Source organism: Micropterus dolomieu, linkage group LG08 (assembly GCF_021292245.1).
Source record: "Micropterus dolomieu isolate WLL.071019.BEF.003 ecotype Adirondacks linkage group LG08, ASM2129224v1, whole genome shotgun sequence".
NCBI lineage: Eukaryota > Metazoa > Chordata > Actinopteri > Centrarchiformes > Centrarchidae > Micropterus > Micropterus dolomieu.
Genome location: NC_060157.1, coordinates 23,634,712 through 23,654,796, shown reverse-complemented (window position 1 = coordinate 23,654,796; position 20,085 = coordinate 23,634,712). Strand labels below are relative to the sequence as shown.

General features: G+C 40.7%; 2 protein-coding genes across 5 annotated transcripts in view; both read left to right on the top strand.

Annotated features, from left to right (window-relative positions):
- The window catches only part of mgll (monoglyceride lipase), a 55,881-nt gene extending 47,176 nt beyond the window's left edge, over nt 1–8,705 (top strand). For both annotated transcript variants that reach the window (XM_046055783.1, XM_046055782.1), the window contains 2 exons: nt 524–739; nt 2,512–8,705. In XM_046055783.1, coding sequence (XP_045911739.1) covers nt 524–739; nt 2,512–2,643 — 348 coding nt within the window. In that variant the 3' untranslated portion in view covers nt 2,644–8,705. The remainder of the gene's footprint in view (nt 1–523; nt 740–2,511) is intronic.
- Nucleotides 8,706–13,195: 4,490 nt separating this feature from the next.
- prkar2aa (protein kinase, cAMP-dependent, regulatory, type II, alpha A) overlaps nt 13,196–20,085 on the top strand; it is a 51,202-nt gene continuing 44,312 nt past the window's right edge. Inside the window, exons 1-2 of one of the 3 annotated variants that reach the window (XM_046055974.1) lie at nt 13,196–13,857; nt 14,749–15,028. In XM_046055974.1, the coding sequence (XP_045911930.1) occupies nt 14,782–15,028 (247 nt within the window). In that variant the 5' untranslated portion in view covers nt 13,196–13,857; nt 14,749–14,781. Of the gene's footprint in view, nt 13,858–14,017; nt 14,151–14,744; nt 15,029–20,085 lie in introns of those variants that run through there. The other 2 variants (XM_046055973.1, XM_046055975.1) reach the window with 2 other exon arrangements.

The following is a 20,085-nucleotide window of genomic DNA, read 5'->3' as shown; positions in this document are numbered from 1 at the left end:
ATTAACCTCTTGGACAGTTGTAAAGGAACATTCTTGCCCTGTTCAGTTGAATTTGTGTTCAGTTACATTATTTAGCGGATTTTTATGCTCAATGCGACTTGCAATAAATACATTCAACCATGTGAATACAATCCAAGAAGTGTCAGGACAGCAAACAGTCATAATTTTGTTGAGCAGTAGCTGGGGCCCCCTTGTAGTGAGGGAATCATAAGCAAACCAGCAGTAGCTGACCATAGTGTACAGGTTTTGGTGTATGGTTTGGCCATGTCCTGGATGTAGGATAGGTCTGACCAATTTGCCGCAACAGCTGGAAAATACCAGTGTTTTGAATTGTATTTGGGCAGAACTTAGGTAGGTTGGTGGTTGCTGTGTTGAGCAAAAAGGATCAAAATGAAGTCTGTGAACTCAAAGAAACAGAAGAGCAGCTGACATCAGAATCAGCTCTGCATTAGAGGGAGATTCATGATAAACTTGAGCATCGTCCACTTTGTCCAATAACTCTTTCCTTCCACTCTCCTGCCAGGTGGAGGCGTATGACGCTGATGAGCTGAACTTCCATGGTGGCATGCGGGTGTCGTTCGGCATGCAGCTGATGGGGGCAGCCGCGCGTATCGAGAGAGAGATCCCGTCCATCAGCTGGCCCTTCCTGCTCCTGCACGGCGACGCTGACAAGCTCTGCGACATGAGAGGCTCCAAGATGATGCACGAGAACGCTCCGAGCTCAGACAAGAAAATCAAGGTGGGGATGGTTTGTGTCACGGCGGGTTATGCCAGACAAAGGTGATTGGATCCAAATGCAGACAGAACGGGTAGACTTTTGCAGGTCCACGATTTATTGTCCATAAATGAGTGAGCTTACAGGCACGTGTTGATAGGCAGACCAGTAGACAGGCAGGCAACAAACAGGTGGCAGGCAGGCAGATACAGGTCCAGGTAACAAAAAGTCAAATGCAAAAAACAACAAGGCAACTAGGATAACCTGCAATGAACAACGTGTGAACTGGTATAAATGCTGTGTGGCTGATAGGGAATGAGTTGCAGGTGAGGAGTAACTGCAGGCCTTATGAGTGAAGTGAGAACAGGGCCCTGTTTCAGAAAGCAGGCTTTACAAACTCTGAGCTTATCCCTGAGCTCTGAGTTGATTGAGCCTGAGGTGGGAAACTCTGAATTTTCGGTTCCAGAACAGCTGATCAGAATAAGTTCAATCAACTCTGAGTATGTTGAGCCTAAAGGAAGCGCGTGTGTGGAGATGAAAAGGATCAATACGCTAACATTAGTACTTTGTATACAGCGTTGCTCATCATCATTTACCAGATTGGAATTTCTTTAATAAATGAGTTCTTTAATAAATAAGAACGACAACATCAGTCACCGGAGTTACTGATCTTGGGTTTATCTGATCTTGCTCTCTGAAACAGAAAACTCAGAGTTTCCCTCATCTCAGGCTTAACAAACTCAGAATTTTCACTAATCCCGCTTTCTGAAACGGGGCCCAGGTGTGTAGTTGGGTGTGGCAGGCAGGTGACAAGAAAAGGAGGGAAAGTCTGAGGGCATCTGGTGGACAGCTTGGGGATGGCACGGTCTGGGGAGCTGGAGGTATATGATTTCTACGTCAGTGGGACTGACTAATAAAATAAGGTGTAAGAAAATGAAATTGTCCCATTCATACAAACAAGTAGCCAAAACGTCATTTTGTTCCTTTTTTTTAAAGCTCAATCTGTTAGAATACCAAACATCAGGGAATAATGTATCACACCACTGCCTTCTGAGATTTTAAAAATGGCACTTGTATTGGCTTGATGATACAGAAGCTACCCAGTTCAATATACTTGGCTTATGTGAAAAAGGTCAAATGAGTTGTGTTGGCAGTAAAAGATGTACAATATATTTTTTAACCATTAAATAGTGCATTATTGAATGAAACCTTTCGGTTAAACTTCAGTGTACTCGCACACCCACACACATACTTACTGCGGCTCCAGTAGGGTGCATTCACTGACAGAGAGACTGGAGGCTGTTTGACCTTTAGATATTCATTGAAAAAAAGGAAGTTGATACACTCTTTTATCACATGGGGATGAACAGGAGAAAAAAAAAATGGCCAGTGAGAGAAGTGAAAAGAGAGTTGAGAGCTTACTACTTATCTTTGTGCGCCGTCATAAGACATTTGTAAAGAATCAAGTGGTGTTCATGAGGTGCAGGGACTCTTATCAGAGATGATCAGTGGATGTTTTGTCTGCAGTTTTCATAACATCATAAGAAATAGTATCAGGAAATCTGTTGATTACAGAAAAGCATAATTTTCTTTCATAGTAGTTTCCTTAACTTTGACTCTTAACAGCCTGGACTGCAGTCTGTTCAGAAAAGCCTGGAAACTCACAATTTATTTGGTGTTCTCCAAATAGCTCAGATTTCAAATAACCTTTTTTAAGCTTAATTAAACCACTTTTTAACAACATCCCTGTTGCATGCATCCCTTCTCCCTGACTAGTTCTCATTGTTCCTGTTCAGGTCTACGAGGGAGGCTACCATGCCCTTCACCATGACCTCCCAGAGGTGGTCGAGTCCGTGTTGAAGGAGGTGACCAGCTGGATCACAGAGCGCCTGCCCGACACGACAACCCCACAACCGCAGGGCTCCTAGAAACATGACTTGGTCAACTCAATCAGCGCTCCAAGGCGTCCCAAGAGGCCTGCTCACTTTCCAGCTGTCTGTCAGGCATAACAATACTACTACACTCTCTGGTCTGGGAAATACATTTGGGCATACAGACTGACATTATTAAGTTGACTGACTTCATCCTCTGGACACATACTGTACAAAAAATAATATATCCACCTTTCCTTTGTACCTATAAATCAGCCCAAGTTACAGTGATTTAATTTGGATGACAGGGTCAGAAACCACTTGTTATTGTAGATCGACAGCAGCAGTGGTCAGTTTCCCTCCTCATAGGCAGGGATGTGTCTTGTGTATTTCGGGCAGTGGGCTTATTTGGTTGGTTCATCATCTCCATTAGACCTCACTAAAGTTCAGCTCAAGTAAAGTAAAGTGTAAGCTACAGTATGCTGGGGCTCAAAGTGCAATAACATAGCTTCCATCACCTCAATTATACACATGCCTGATCTCTTAAGTAGTAATACATTATACATTATTAATCTGTGCAGGTCCTTTTTTGCTCATCCACCATTAACGAGGTCAAAGGTCAGCGAGAGGACTTCACCTCAGGGGCTGCCGTAGGTTCTGTGCAGGGTAAATAATTAATCTCGGGGTCTTCACACTGCTTTACTGTCTTCACAGTATCAGTAGATGTATAACAGCCAATATCACTGGATACAACTCTCATTTTCAGTGAGACAGTTTTGTCTCAGTTTTTTCTTTGCACCGATATATTACGTGTAAGATTTGTCTAATTCATCTAAACCCAACTGGGGGTCTAGTTTCAAATATAGTCCTAATAATTATATTTCACTTCATAAATCAAGGGACTCATCCTGGCAAAATAGTTCTTGAGAACTCATCCCCTCCATTTATTGACTGAGGGAGAAATTAACACAATAACTCTCCATTTAAAGTACTATATCCTTTCAGTGTGCCTAGTTAGGACAGTAGGGAGAGCAGGCAAATTAACCAGGTATCTCTGTGTCTCTCTGCAGGTGGGAATTAGAGGGAGAGGGCAAAGGTCAAAAGGTCTCTACTCTATGTTACCTTTGACCTTTAGGGTCACAGTTGACTTCATTATTAGTGTCGTTATAGCCATATTTTCTTCATTAAGCTCAGACTGGCTGGAGAATGAGAGACATCACATTTCTCTGTAACTGTAGACAAAAGAGTAGATGTCCGCAATTGCTACTAAAGTGATGTGTTCTGTTGTTCTTTTTTTCTGGTACAGTACATTTACAATTTAAAAATGTACACATAATGGTTTTATAGACTGATTTCAGTGTTTCATATATACACACAGTATATTTAAATTTGACTGCTTTTAGTTTGATTTTGAAGTCAACCCTGGCTTCAAATAGGTTTCCTACAAAACCTTAGCAATAATGTCATGGTAGCCTATATGGTAGCCTATATTTTTGGTATCTGTTAATTATAAGCTAGACAGACACACACTGAGCTTACCATTTTATATTGTCAGATAGCCTGTAGTTAGAAGGTATCGCTACACACGCTAAGCCTTTCCCACCTATATGAGAGATTTAGGTTACATCAAACAAGAAAAGGTATCAAACCTTTAGTTTTGTGTGGGAATTCAGACATTTAAGTGTCTCTGTTGACTTCAGACACGCATGTCCTATAGAAAATACAAAGATATAGAAAAATAACTGTGCAGTTCTTGGAAAAATACTCGACTGTGTCATCTTGGCTTTTTAGTTAGTTTTTTTCATTCTCACCCAGAGTTCAAAGGGACTTCTGCCGAGAAAGGGTAGGAGAAACTCAGAGCGGTATCCACGGTGACCGTTACTCACGTGTAACCACGGCACAGTAGAATAATTTTTTTCCTCTTGGTAGTAACCAGGGTGATCACAACAAGACTGGCAGAATTAGATGAATTTCTGGCTTCATGCCTGCACTGCCTTTCTTTCTTTCTAACTGTCCATTTCCTCCTCTCTCACTCTCCCTATCTCACCCCGTGTCACCCTGTTTCACCACTTTTCTTTACAGTTGCTGTGGTGACCAGCACTCTTTGTTCTGTCCATCACAGAGCCCCTTGTTCTACTACAGATTCAAACATGTTCTGTCTGTCACACACACTGTCACTAGTGGTCGATTATCAGAACAGCAACAGGTTACATTACATTTGTTCTTCTTGTCGTAGAGCTGCCACTCATTTAACAGGGGACACATCACTTAACCTGTGACTGACTCTGCTCAGATTAATGCCACTAAATGGCTTCAGGAATGCAAAAAGCTGACAATTCAGAGGCTGTATTCAAGGGAGTGACATAAAATATTTATTTTTATTGTCTAACTGTAAACTGTTCTCTGATATTGGTATTGAGTGGAAACACTAAGTTGCATTGGAAAAAGACAGATGAATGAATTAAGATCAGCAGGAAAAGTATGGCCAGTTTATACTGTAGATTTCCTACACAAACACAAATCAATGTGCTTCACAGAAAGGATAAAATGCATCAAATAAGACATAAATAATAAGATGTTAAAAAGATAAGAGTGCACGATCTGAGTGCATGCTGTATTTTGCTAGTCCAATATCAGGTTACATTGCTAAGGGTGCAGATATACAGATGAGTGACAAGTTAAAGGAAAAACCAGCATGAAATGAGCACTCTGGTAGCTCACCTGGTGCACACCATTGTGCTAAGGCTGAGTCCTTACTGCAGCGGCCTGGGTTAGATTCCAGGCGGACCATTTGCCACATGTCATCCCCTCTCTCAATTTTTCCCCGCTTTCCCATCTCTCTAAAGCTGTCCCTATCTCATAAAGCCTCAAAAAATTATCTTTACAAAACAACATTAAGCATGTTAGTATGGAGCCAAGCCACCACAACCTCCAAAACAACTTCAGTGCTCCTTGCCAAATCTGTGGGACTCCACAAGATTCTATCCATCGTCAACCGCTTATCCTGCGTACAGGGTCGCGGGCACAAGATTTACTCAGGTAATCTCATTGAGATCAAGATCTCTTTTGCAAGAGAGAGCTATGGAAATTTCCCAAAGGTCCACTGGGTTGACGTGTAGGTGACTGTAAAGGCAGAAACATTCTATTCACACCATTTTCATACTCACTAAACCGTTCAGTGAGCCTTAGTGCACAAAAGCATCTGCATCCGATGTGTTTCTTCACTCTTTCATTCCGTTTTTTCCTTTAATGTGTCTGTAGATTGATATGTAATGTATTCATCATTCACAGTGGGTGTCAGACCCTTAACCTCAACCAGAGTTGCAGGTGTTTATTTCACACACACTTCAAACACAATCACCTCCTGATTGGGCTGCAGCACAGCACATAAAGGCGACACAGTCCCAGTTGAATATAAACTCCTAATGGCACCCCTGCTATGTAACAGTACATTTCAAAAGCTCTACCTGTCAGACTACATGCGTGCATAGTACTGCTGTCGTTAGCTATGGAGGCGGAGAGAGGTGGAGATGGAGTGAGAGGAGACGAGAAAGAGAAAGATGAGAGAAGCTGTCAGTAACCATGGCAGCGCGTTTTTTTTTACCCGCCTGTGAAAGACGTGCATTTGTTAATGGTGCAGGATGTACAGCAGACATTGCTGCGCTTTCATGAGCTGGCTGTCCATTTTGCTGCTCTGAGGATTCCCTTTTGTGTGAGCATCGAGATAAGAGAGCAAACAATTACTGTCATCAGTTCACAGTGAATAATAAGAGCTGCACACACTCACAAATTCAAATCAGGCAGGTCTGCTGTACTGAAAACACACTATTTCCATTTTACCAGACAATGATTTCTCAGAGATTTTAAGCCCAGTTTTTTCCCCTAGATTTCATTCCTACTCACCTGACTTAAAGGTGTGTAATCCCTCACATCTTGTAAAGCCTTGTTATGTAAGCCTCCCTGAGCCATGCCAATGTCATTTTCTACTGGCACGTATACTTACACAAGCATGAAATGTATGCAGGTTTGTCATACTGAGAGATAGCCATGTACAGATGCATTGCTCTGTTAATATGTAATAATCTACTCGACTGTTAATATCTTTTTTATTTAGAACAGAAGTTCTGTGTTAAGTAAGGGAGAGAAAACAATGAAGGCCGAAGAGCACTGAATCTAAGTGGGCTGTGACTTTTCTAACAAAGTAAAATTTAATTGGCCTGTCATTACTCAATAGGGCCGTTTTTTTTTTATTATCTTGACTTTATGACTGTTTTTAAGAAAAGAGCTATTCTATATGATGGAGGACACATGCCAATCTTTCTGCTATTTTATGAGATTAAACTGCACTGGAAAGATTCCGATTGAGATTTCCGTTCGCCTGAAAGAGTCAGTGCTCGAGTGTACAGAAAGAATTTGAAGGGTCTTCTCTGTATGCTGTAAATGCATGGAAAAATGAAATGTACCTGACGTTCATCATCTTGTTAGTAAAACACAGATGATCCAGGCTGTTAAAGTGTCATCATTTACTCCACTGAAAACCTAAGTTACATCTTAGTTTTTTATAAATGTGTCATTTGAAGATGCAGGTGCCATTTTTAAATGGCTGAAATTGCATTTTATTACAAAACCCCAATTCAAATCTTTGCTGGTTTTATCAACAGGTTTATTTCTAGTGGCCAGACTGCTTGATTACTGAAGATAATTGTAATACACTGTTTAAAAGCATAGCATTGAAAAAATCAAGACTGTGATGTATTTTACAAATCTTTTATTTATCTTCTTCTAGAGTATGTATAGGAATATAGAGGGCTACTATATATTGATTACATATCATTACAAGGCACTTTTTATCCCATAAATTGTTATGTAATTTTTTGCTGTTGAGGCTCTTCTACATGAAGCTCCATAATAGTTTTTGAGATGGAAACAGTTTCAAGGTTGTATGTGTGTACAGTCAGCAATCCCAAAAATTTATGACAATGTTTCTGACATGGTTTTTGCATAGATTATTTTACTACTGTGTGTTTAAGTTGGCAGTGCGTTGAAAAAGTCTTCTTGCAGTTTGTCACTGAACTTTGAATGTTTAAACCACCTGATGTTAAAATGTTTTTGTTTTGTAACAGGATGTTAACAAGCAGAGTGCAATTGCTACAGGTTTGGGAAAAATGCACCAGTGCTTCTTTCCCAAATTTGCTTTTCAGGAACCTACTTTCACTTTAATCTGGAAGTATCGCTTCTTAAAAAAATGAAAAATGAAATCAACATGACTAAATGTAATATTGTCCATTCATAAAACCTTCTGTTACATCTCAAAGACAATTTGGTTAAAATATGTTAGAGAACTAAATTGCAGGTATCCAGTTTTCTCCCAACAGCAGCATGTTTCTGGGGAAAATTGAGCCTCAAATTCTACACAATTTAAAAGATTTGAATGGGAATATATATGGTGTGTTTATTTTTTGGATTGTGGTCTAGTGTGCCTTATTACTATAATGAATGTGTATCTGAGCGTGTTTCTGTGTAAGTGTGTTTGTGTGTTTTGATATAGATGAACTGTGCAGATCTGCATTAAGCAGATCTGATTCTCTGTTACTTGTTACTGTGCTTGTCGTCCTCCTTTCTGTCTCTTTCTGTTTATATCTATCTGTCTGAATTTCTCTCCGTCAAATATAGTATCAAAATCTTTCAATTTAGGCTGAACTACAGCTCATACGTCCCTCCTAGCTCCTTCAAACACCTGTTTTGTTTTAGTCTGCCTAAAGACACCCACTGTATCAAAAAACACAATACTTTACATTAAAGATGAGGCTTTTGCCGTGCTTGGGTTGCTTTAATTGCAGAATGACTGTATTAGATTTGGAACGTATCTGTTTTTTTCCCCATCTGTTTCAAGTTCAGTCCATCCCATAACAATAACACAAGGATTTGTTATATAACATGAACCAGATGTGGGTTGTCCATCAAGACTGTTCTGGATTGGATTATTTCATTATTCGTCCTTGTTATTTGTACATGTTGACATACTGGTAGAACTGTGCAGTTGCGCTGCACTTTTAGTCATGAATAGTACTCTTTGAAGACGCAAAATATTCTTGAATAAACAAATACTTCTGGCCATAGTCACTGGAAAAGATCAATATCTTAACTGTCTGTCACCTAAGGATTTTCACTCAGCTGTGGAGGAGAACTCAATTGCTATATGTGATGTAGAGAAGCAATGCTCATCCCATCAAGACATACAGTATACATGTGATAATGAGAAAGTATTGCTACAATTTTCATTATATTGTGGGAAAAATGTAAATCAAACCCTAACATGATCATGCACTGACATAAAGTATGAAGTCAATTGGAGTTGGTGATTACAGGCAGCACATCGTGGACCAAATAACATTATGGTGAAACATCCCATACTTGGGTCTTCCTTGGAAAGTACATGGTTACAAGGTTGTTTACTTGTCATTTACAACACAAAGTTGTCTAACGAAAAGAAAGTTTGTTGTCCCTTCATGTTACACACAACCTAATAGATAATTAAATGTGTATTAAAAGATGGTAATAAATAAAATAAAACAATACACACAGTTATATATACACATATATAAATACATGTACACACACAGAACATTCTGCAGTGCATTAACAGCAACAACAAGATGATAATATGGTTTAATCGTCACATAAAAAAGTCTGACATTTGGGAAACAGAGTCTATCTTGACTGTGTTTGAGCACCAAACATCATTGATGGAAACACAGAGCACGCCTTCTCTCATCTTGCCGGAGTCTTGCGCTGACAGCTCGGAACACGGTCCGCCCATAGAGGGCTTGATCCAGGACATTAATGGGACAGGCCTCTGTAAAGGTGTGTGCACAACAGTCTCTGATTTCCAAGGCTTGGCCAAATAAACAACCTTTAGTAGCGGCCTTAAGTCCAAACTGGGCCAACATGGCTCCCATCCCATCTCAATATTGTTCAACAGTTGAATAAATACTTGGGTTATACTTAGTAACTAGCTAATGAAATGTATGGGGTTGATTGTTCTTATGTAGTTTGTATGCTGCTTTGGCAATATTGTTGTTACATTCATGCCAATAAAGCTAATTTGAATTGAATTGAATTGAACTAGCATGTGACAAAAAGGAGATGTTCAGCAACATACCACTTTTGTTTTCTACATCTCCAAAGACAGTATAACCCAGACCACTTTTATGTGTTATGTGATGCATCATAGCCAAGTTGAGTATCAGCTTAAGACAATTTCATTAAAGTGTGACAAAATATTGTATATAGATGTATGGATGACAAATTAAAGGAAAACGCAACATAAAGCATCTTAATATGGAGTCAGGCCACCAAGAACCTCCAGAACAGCTTCAGTGCTCCAGGTCACGTCTGTGGGACTCTGTTGGAGGGATGAACAACATTCTTCTACAATACACAACCTTTATTTAATCAGGTAATCTCTTTGAGATCAAGATCTCTTATGCAAGAGAGACCTGAGTACAGCAGATAGAAAGAAAACCAGACACAGCTAGACATAACAAAAACATATAGCATCAGAGACAGTCACATACATCACTGAATGTATTTGTAGTTTTTATTACTTTATATTATTTGGTGTTATAGAGATTGTGGTGGAGAGCATTGTCTTATATGTCGGTCGAAAATCTTCCACAGGTGAGAAACTGAGATCTTGTCACTGTAAAGGCTGTAGCATTTGATTCGCGCCATTTTCAAACTCACCAAACCATCCTGTGATCCCTGGCGCACGGACACATCTGCATTTAAAATGTGTTTCTCCACTTCTTCTGAAAGTCAAACTACTTGTTATTAGAATATCCATAATCTGCAGAGTGAACGACATGACTGTTTAACTGTACAGACTGACTGACTTTCACAGCTTAGAAACACAGTTGAAAAAAAGATATTAGCAACATCTGGTCTAATATTGTGTTTTTACCCAAATTCCAAGCAAATAATATACCAGCTACTGAATGATTTACCTTCCATTGCAAGGACAATGAAGTGTGAAAAGTTAATCTTCGTGCATAAATACAGTGAAGTTGGGTGTGACACAGGTCAGTATGCTTCTTGACCTGGTTTCTGTGGTGTTTTATGTGTGAAACTGAAGAATGATGAAGGATAATGCTACCCATGGTTCAAATTGTTCTAGCTGGTTGTTAGGGAGATTAAAAAGCAAAGATCAACCAGTAGGTGGAGATGCTGCATCACAAAATGCATTTAAGACGGCCCAGGTCGCATGAATGCAGTGTTAGAGCTGTGTTTCCAGATCAGTGCACTCCCACACAGGTCATGAATGAAGCAAGGATTTGGCTGAGGATTTAAAACACAGAGATTTCTATTTATTCTCACATGGTTTAATTTGGGTTTGGGACTCAAACTGTTTTCAATCTCAGAGCATGAATTTACCCTGACTTTATCCAAACACTGAAGTCTAGTGTAATAAAATCTTCCTATACTCTCTTACAACCAGCCCGTTTTGAGCTATAGCAGTAGTTTCCAAAGCACTAAACCCACACTTAAAATCAAACACGTGCTCTAATGTGTTTATCGTTTGTGGTGTTTTCCTCCATCATCACTGATCATGTTAATCAGTCTGAACAATGCATTTTTATAACTTTCAGCTATAATCTTGAAGAATTAGACAGTAGTATTGTTTCTTGAATCATTACTGCTTTGATTTTATTTGGCTCCATACATTGGGTAGTGTGACTGCACAGATGAGACAGAGCAAGGATGAAATACAACAAGGTTTACAAGCCAGGCAACCCATATCACTGCAAGCATATGGTACACTACTCATCACCACTCTGTTTTCTCTTAGTGAATCTGTCTTCTCTCAGTCTCCTCCCCCTCGTCAATCCTCATGTCAACACCTGATAACAACTAAAGAGAATATTGGCTGTACGTCAGCAGCGCAAGACAGAGACATTTGGAGGGCATATATACTAAAACTCACAAAGCATATGCACACAAACACGTACAGAACACGTTTTTCACTCTGTCTCTCTCCTTTGCTTTCATTTTTCTCTGCCCCATTTTCTCCCCCCCCCTCTGAAAATGTAGGCTAGCAGCTCTCCTTGAGACATTTTTGGAGTTTGCTGGAACCACATTAGCAGCAACTCCCAAAGGATGGCACTTCTAGGAAAGCGAATACCCAGCGTCACTTCCAGTCAAGGTTGTAACTGCCACTTGTTCATGTACTGTGGGACCAGTGGGAAATGCTTCCACACAAAAATGCACTCTCATTAGGGACACACAAACATGAATTTTATTGGGGATCAAGTCACATGCAGTACATAGCGTAGTGATTGTTCATGACAGAACAATAAGGTTCACAGGCTAACTGATTTCAGCAGTGTGATCAACCTACATTATCTGTGAGACTGAGAAATGTCACACTGATGAGTGTTTTTTTTTAAAGAATGTTATTTCTGAAGTTTATTCTCCCAGCAGAGGGAGCCTGGAGGTCTGATTTCCCTCTGTGTTTGTTGGAAACAAAGACCAGAAGCCAATCAGAAACCAGTTCAAGGAATTAAATCCGGACTCCTTGTGGCCATGGCAACGGCTTTACCTCTGTGAGAGCTGAGGAATGGAAATGAAAGAGAGGAGATGCTACATGGACTGGGGACGGTGCTTAGCACACCTCTCAGAAAAGGTGCCTATAGATCCAACCTTAGTGACCCCGCTCCATTTTGACTGGCTCATTTCTGCAGGGGAAAACTCAAACAAAGAGCAAGGGAAGGGGGGACAAGAATCATCAGTAGTTATGCACTGGAGCTGTGTGTAAACAAAATAGAAAGAAAAACAGGCAAAGATGAATTTACTCAGATAAAATGCGATTTAGAGGGTTCCATGAAGATTTGATATTCGTTCAGAGGACAAGAGCAGTGTGGTGTCTCATCTGAACAGACATATGAAAAGTCTGGAAGAAAGGAAGGAAAGAATGGCATGAGCGAGTGTGGGCAAGGAAGGGAACTCAGACAGACGAAAATATGTGAGGTTTGGAGTCTTTTTTTTTTTTTTTACACTTAATACCAGAGACTTTTGTCTTTTCAAGAAAGAAAGTCTGTTGCACACTTTCTCTGATTGGTGTGTGATATGAGTCAGTCAAACCGCACTTATAAAAATAGAACACCACTTGTGCTGAAATGATGGGTTCCTCGGGTTAAAGTATATAACATTTAGCATTTTCCTTTTATAGGTCAGGTATATGTGATTTTATGTCTGTATGTTTTCCAAAGCACATCACAGGTAGGCTATATTTTTAAGGAGACATCCCACTGTTCCAACACAAACGCAAGTACTTTTAACATATTTTTGAAAATACACTTTCAGAAACAAAACCCAGAATAGTACACATCTTCTCACAGCCTACCATGCATGTTAGCTGGAATGTGTTCTCTCTCACCCAAGGCCACTTCCGTTGGTCCAAATGTAGTTCTGCCTTTGATCCGGCCTCTACTTTTACATGACACATCCAATTGGCTATGGTATTCTGAACTTGTATTGTGATTGCCCGTGCTTTCTGTCAATCAATGTCAAACGCGTCCTGCTCACCGACTAACCACGCCTCCTCACGCTTTCTCTCTCGCCAGCGGTGCATCTATGCGTGTAAACTGTGGAGTTCCTCGCCGGGAAGGAGGAAACGTGTTATCTGTTAATTTTTGCAGGCCTCTCCTGTTGTTATTACGTTTGGAGTGACGTTTGAACGGGTTTCGTCGGTACTTCGGGTTGTTCGTAACGGCGGTGTGGCGCGACGCTGTAAACACTGGGCTTAGTGTTTGTCACCTGGCTGCAGCAGCTGACTTTGAGTCCTGAGAAGAGTGGAGCCGCTAGACGCTTGTCAAAAGAAAACAGGCAGTTGCCAACAAGAAGTTAGCCAGTTAGCCTGCCTGCTAGCCACCTCTCCCTACAGCCCCTCAGCAAGCAAGTCCCACCCTCACCAAGTGCGTGGACGCCGTAAGAAGCTGCAGCGGTGAAGTCGAGTGCTTTTCCCTCTCACCGTAGCCAGCATCGCCGCAAGTTAGAGCGGGCTGGCAAGCTAAAATAGCCTTCTAAACGTTAGCTAGGTGACGCCAACGTAAAATTGTGGGCTTTAACGTTGGACAAGTCACTTCTGAGGTGGGATACGGTCGCTACACTGGCAAAGAGACCGGCAAAAAAGAAGAGGCGAAATAAGAGAGAACAAGGAAGACGCTGAGAAGGAGGGGACTGGCTAGTTTAGCCGGGGAGACAGAATCTCACGTAAGTGACACACAGTTGGTAACGAGAGAAGTTAGCGTGCCAAACGGCTTACCGGTAACCTACTGTACAACTTGCTGTGCTTGCATGGCAACGTTTATCCAGGCAGCCACTTATCTGCGGCTTAGCTCCTACAGCCAGTGCGCCATACTAAGAACGTAACGTTAAGCTAACGGTTAAGGCTTCCTTGAAGGTGGCACACTAGCTAGCAAGATAGCTAAAGCCTGATCCAACCACTTCAATAGCAGCTCGACTAACGTTTGTTGAAGTCGTTCCCTGTTAGCTATGTTAGATATGTAAGTTTAGTAAGTAAGTGTACTTGGGGACCGAACAGCGCAGTAAACCAGTTGTCATGAGTATTAGCTAATTAGCTGCTTGGCTAGCTAGTTATACACGTCCACCCACCCAAGTTGACAGTTCAGTTTCTGACGATGCAAAGTAGTAATGTTAGTGAAACCCAACGAATGTGACTGGTTATCTGTTTGCCCCACAGGAAATGCTAGTCTAATATCTGTTTTGTGCAGCTGCGGGAACTATGTGTTCCCTGGCTCAACCCTAGATAAAGTGGCCGTTCAGTGACTGTGTCACAGCAACACTTAATGTAGGCTACTGCATTGCAATTGCATTATGTTTCTTATAAATGACAATGTATTGTCTATTCAGCTGTCAAAACGTTATGGTTATTTCTTCAGATACCCAGGCTGTCCCTGGACATCCCAGTTCATCAGCCACTTAACATTCTCAGGCCTCACACAGTGTACTGGCATAGTCAAAGTCAGCTGTTCAAATCAACAATTAGGCAATCCTTAACCACATCACAACCCAGTAATCAAACACAATTATGACTCTGTACCAAAACAAACTCTGACTTATTTTCTCTGCTTCTGTAGATAGATAGCAAACGCCGCCACTGAGCCACGTACAGCCATGAGTATTGAGATACCGGTGGGGTTGACCGAACTGCTGCAGGGCTACACTGTGGAGGTGCTGAGACAAAGGCCGTCAGACCTGGTGGAGTTTGCAGTACAGTACTTCACCCGTTTGAGGGACAACAGAAATCAGGATGGGGCCAGTGCTGGTGGCAAGACGGGGAAAGGAGTGATGTTTGATGGGGAGCCGATGCAAACAGAGTCCAACGGCGAGGATGACGAAGATGATGATTCTGACTTTGAGCGTAAGTTAATATTTTGTTGTTATGATTGTCAGCTGTTGCGTTGAACAATGTATTTGTGAGGGAGATGGGGCAGAATGAAAGAGTGTGTGTTGCTGTGAGGTGGTTGGAAAGTGAAGATGAGGCATGCCATATTTGCACACATACACTTTCATCCAGAAAATCCCATTAAGCAGACAGTTCAGCTAGGCAGCCCTCATCTGCCACTCATCTAATCTAGGCCTTCTCCATTCTCATCATCTATCCAGCTGTCAGGATCTAAAAAAGTACTTTAAATGTTTTCAGTATATCACTTTGAAGTCCTTAAAGGGTCTCATTTTGCATAGCTTTCCATTAAAATCATTTCAGAAACTGAACATTTTAAACTAATTTTAAAAGTAATTTTGACCTGACTACACAGACCTTTTATAAAAGCTTTCCACTTTAGTTACATTGAAAAGATCTCGGACTACATTCTAGCAAGCAATACAAGTAACAAAAGGCAACTTGCAGATACACTGTGAGCTATAGTCACAAGGGATTGAAAAAAAAAAAAAAAGTAGTGAAGAAACTTTTGCAGCTTTTGACTATCAGAAAAAAAACTGCCAGTCTTTACCACTTTAATGTAATAAGTTGATCCTTGTACCATTTTTGCCAGGATATGCTCTGAAAGTTAAATCCGTGATGTCAGAAAATTTAATAGGCCCACGCATACAACTTGACAATCAAAGTAGAGTTGGAATAAAGACAATATTTTCAGGATAAAATGCATGTCTTTTCTAAGCAACAGTGTACATATTTACATTTAAGACTTCATGAACTATCTGACCATTGCTTTGAAGCTCTATCATGGTTTAGCAAAAGTTATGCAGTGCCTCTTTCGCATCACTCCCCTGTGTTTGACAGACTGGCAGAAGATGTAAGCTGCTCCATAGCTCAGCTCTCCTCTGTGCTGCTGAGAGCAGAGTGGCCTAGATCACATCAGTGTGCTGTGGAGCCAGGCGCTGTCACCTTGTGAAGGGGGGTTTCCGCTGTGTCAATGTGTTTATCCATCATAATGATCCACTGCGGTGATCTGTGAATTTAACATAAGGGTAACTCCTGAAATTCACTGATGATCTGAAGACGTTTTTAAGCTAATGACAGAATTTCACAATGCTTTCTGTGTGTGGAAATACTAAATCAACTCAATCTAAATGTGTCTGAGGTATGATTATGGCTTGCGCAGTTTCTCTCCTGTTTGTATCATCGTCACAATGAAAAGTATTGGTGGAGTCTAGTTGTTGAGCAAATTAGTTAAGTTCATTAGACTTGTTTTCTTCAACTTGGATAGTAGTTTTCGTTTTAACCTAAGTTTCAGCTTGACTCTGTTTCATTTATAGGTTAACCATATTTATCTTGCCCCAAATGCTAATGTTCATCTCTGCTGAAAGCAATGCTGGCCAGCCTCGTAGATTGGTACAAGCTGGCTCGGGGTAAAAGGGGGATTACAGTTTCTGTTTCTATGCTCGCACAAGTGGGGTTTGGCTGCTGTCAAACAGCTGCATCCTCAGCTGAGGGAGCAGTGTGTATTTGCGTGCCCAGGTGGTGTCTGTGCATGCATGTGTATGTGTTGTGAAGGCAAGCAGATGTGTTATGACTTGATTTCACGCCCGTTCAAATTCCAGCCAGTGACGGCATGAAGCAAGTCTTCCTAGTACATTCTGATTAGCGATCAGTTGTTAAGCATCATCCAAGGTGGCAATAAAGGACAGGGATCTGATACTGTTGTACTCCTGGGAGAAGCTTTTGCCTGTATGCTGTGGGTAGATTATCCAGACCAGGCCAGTGTACACTGCTCCCAGGGGACATCGCTTCTGAGGGGAACAACACAGGCTTGTATAATGAAAGACATCATGTGCTCTTGCCTGACCACTGATTTAGCCTATAGGTATAAAGAGTGCTATAGTGGTACTAGTTCAACAGCACATGCTCCAAAACAGTTTGGTCTTGTGAAGAAAACCAAAATAACTTTTTAAACTCGGGATTGCAAAGCATGGATAGATATTCTTAGTTATTTCCATAGGTGACGCATACCCAACCTGTTTAGTTTCAACCCTGATCTACAGAGAATAACACATTACAGTCATGACCACTAATGCTAGAATACAAAGGGTGTACCTCTGTGCGTAACTTAAACTGAACAGTAATATAGTTTCATAGGGTGTTTCTGATGGCCTAGGATGTTTAGATGCTGACCATACAATCACATCCTCCCTGGATCGAGTCTGGTTTGGGCCCTGTGTTGGAAGTTACCACATTACTTTTTCTGCTGTCAGCTGTCTACTGTACACTATCCAGTACTTGTGGAACTTTGAGTACCCATAACTACTTAAAAATAGAACATTTTGTGTAAAATATAGTTTTACGTGTTGTGTCAGAGTTTTAGTGCCAAGATGGAGCATCTTTTCTAAGGTCTGACTTTGACACACACTGTTAGAGGTTTGAAAAAGAATTCAGCTGAGAAGAAAGTAATTTTCTCACCTGTATAGCACATTAAAACATGCTTTTGTCAGGCTTTGACCCACTAGAAGTAGGCCAATCACTTATTTTGGGTTTTGATCTCTTGATTAAGAAAAATAGCTGTTTAGCTGAGCCGCACAGTGCAGCTGTCTGTATGGGAAAAGTAGTTTTATTGGACCTGAATATGTTTAAAAAGTCCAAAGTGGTGAAATGCTAGTTGTGTAACATGAACACGATATTTATCTGTTGTATTTTTAAAAAAAAATTTTTTGACATCCTTTTTATTGTCTTTTATTAGGCTACTTACAGCTATGATGATTCACCAGTGTGCTCTTAACCTTTCATTTGCACAGCAGGAAATCGCTGTGTATGAGTGCTGAACAGCTAAAGGCCTAAAATGTAAATGAGTTCGATTGCTGGTTATGTATTCCCATGGATAGTACAGTATACCCATGAAACATGACGTACTATTTTACTTGCTTTGTTTTCCTAACTCTCGCTGCCTAAATCCACAGCAGGATCACGACACAGGCCTAAGCTGCTTAACAAAAGGAGTTATTGTTTTGAATACAAACTCTTGTACCTCCATCATATCTGGTGATGTTGGGCCAATGACATTTAAGTTACCCTTCCTGTGTTGAGTTTCAGTTAAGAAGTGGTATATTGATGGATTAAAGGTATTAATTCAGAGCTGCTGTATTTCACTTAGAGACTAATGCATTGGCTCTGCTAGAAATGTAAGAATACATTAATAAATATCAGGATCCCCTTCTTTAAATAGACTTGCCAGGTTAATCCAGGTGAAATGTGTGATCTTTCCATTTTACTTAACAGTCACTTGAGTTACAAAGAACTGTGGTATATTAAGGAAAGTACAGGAATTATACAAAAAAAATGCAATACAGACATGTTTTCTAATGCATGAATGTTTTTTTTTCTTTGGAGTGTCAGTCTAGCAGTTCGAATTGAATGGATTCCTCAGTGACTGAAATGAGTGGGGCTTTTTATTAAAAGATAGATTGAGGGACAGACAAGTCCCAGGGATGATAATAGAAATAAATTAAATGAGTTTTTATAAGAAAGACAGCTGGAATAAAGCAGAGAATAAATGTATAATAACAATATGAATAAAGTGACTTAGGGAGGAGAGTGTCTTTTAGAAAAAATAAAAATCAGCCCATGCTAACTCTCAACAGAACATAAAGCTTGGCAGCTAGATGACGAGTCACCTGGATATATAACAGACTCGTGCAAAGTTTCCCAGATGGTCTGTGTTCATTTTGCGCTGAAGTTCTTCTGTTGGTGTTAAACACTGCAGTAAATCATGACATAAGGCCCAATGCTCTGGGAATACAACCAAAACCAACTAAAACCTTGAAAATGATGGCCATGATACATACACAACTTTCTAAGCAGGTTGTCTGCGAGTCCTGGGGAAGTTTTGAAATGTCTGATTTAAAAAAAATAAATAAATAAATAGGTTGAAGGCCTTACATGCTTTGAAATACAGTAAGGTCCTAAGTGAGACCCTCAGTAACTGAATTCAAGGTTTTACATTCAGTTTCTGTGGTGTGTCAGTTTTCATTCAGTTTTCTTCAGTGATTAAAAAACAAGTACATAGAAAAAAGTTGTCGTTAAATTGTTAACCACATGCCCTCAGTCTAAACTCCCTCTGCGTGTGGGTTAATGTACCAAAGAGATCATACAGGAAACATCTGTCTCCATAACTTTACAATGAGATATTTAATACCACATTTATTTATAAAACAAACTCTGTCTCACTTCTTTCTGTCTCTCCCTCCTCATTGTTCACCCTGACTCCCTTTCTCTGTCTCTCCCTCCTCATTGTTCACCCTGACTCCCTTTCTCTGTCTCTCCCTCCTCATTGTTCACCCTGACTCCCTTTCTCTGTCTCTCCCTCCACCCCCTGCTGTTGTGCCTTTCTCTGTTTCCCTCTTCCTTTACCTCTCCAATATAGTAATGATATGTGTTTAGTAGCTAAAGTAACTCATGACTGTTGGAACGTACATAGAAAGAGCCCAGTGGTTTTCGTTAACGTGTACAGTTTTCTCCGTTCTCTTTGAATAATATTTTCTTCTAATTCAGGTCTCCACTCTGGACTATTTTCCTTAATCCAGTTTTGCTCCGTGATGTTTTCCTTTCATTTGTGTGTGAGAAATGGACGTTATACTGAACCCCTATAGGAGCTGGTAATTAGTGCAGCGAGCGGAGCTGAGATGTCTGTATTCATTATCCTGCAGGGACGGTGCGTGTGTGTGTTCACAGTTGTATGAGCGACTTAAAAGGGAGAGGGAGCACATGCGTGTCCCTGAGTGCCCGTCACTGAGTGTGTACATTTGTATGCCTGTAAAGGTGTGCGTGTGTGGCTAGTCTCTTGTGCAACAGGTGACCTGATTAGCAGGCTGCAGTGTGCGTTCAGCCTTCAGGCAAATCTCCCGCAGCCTAGCATCCCTACAGAGAGCTGCCACAGCTAATTGGAAAAGCCCTCAGACGGCTCATGCTACTCAGTCTGGCTTTCTGACTGTTTTGTAATACCGTACGTGTGTGTGTGTGTGTGT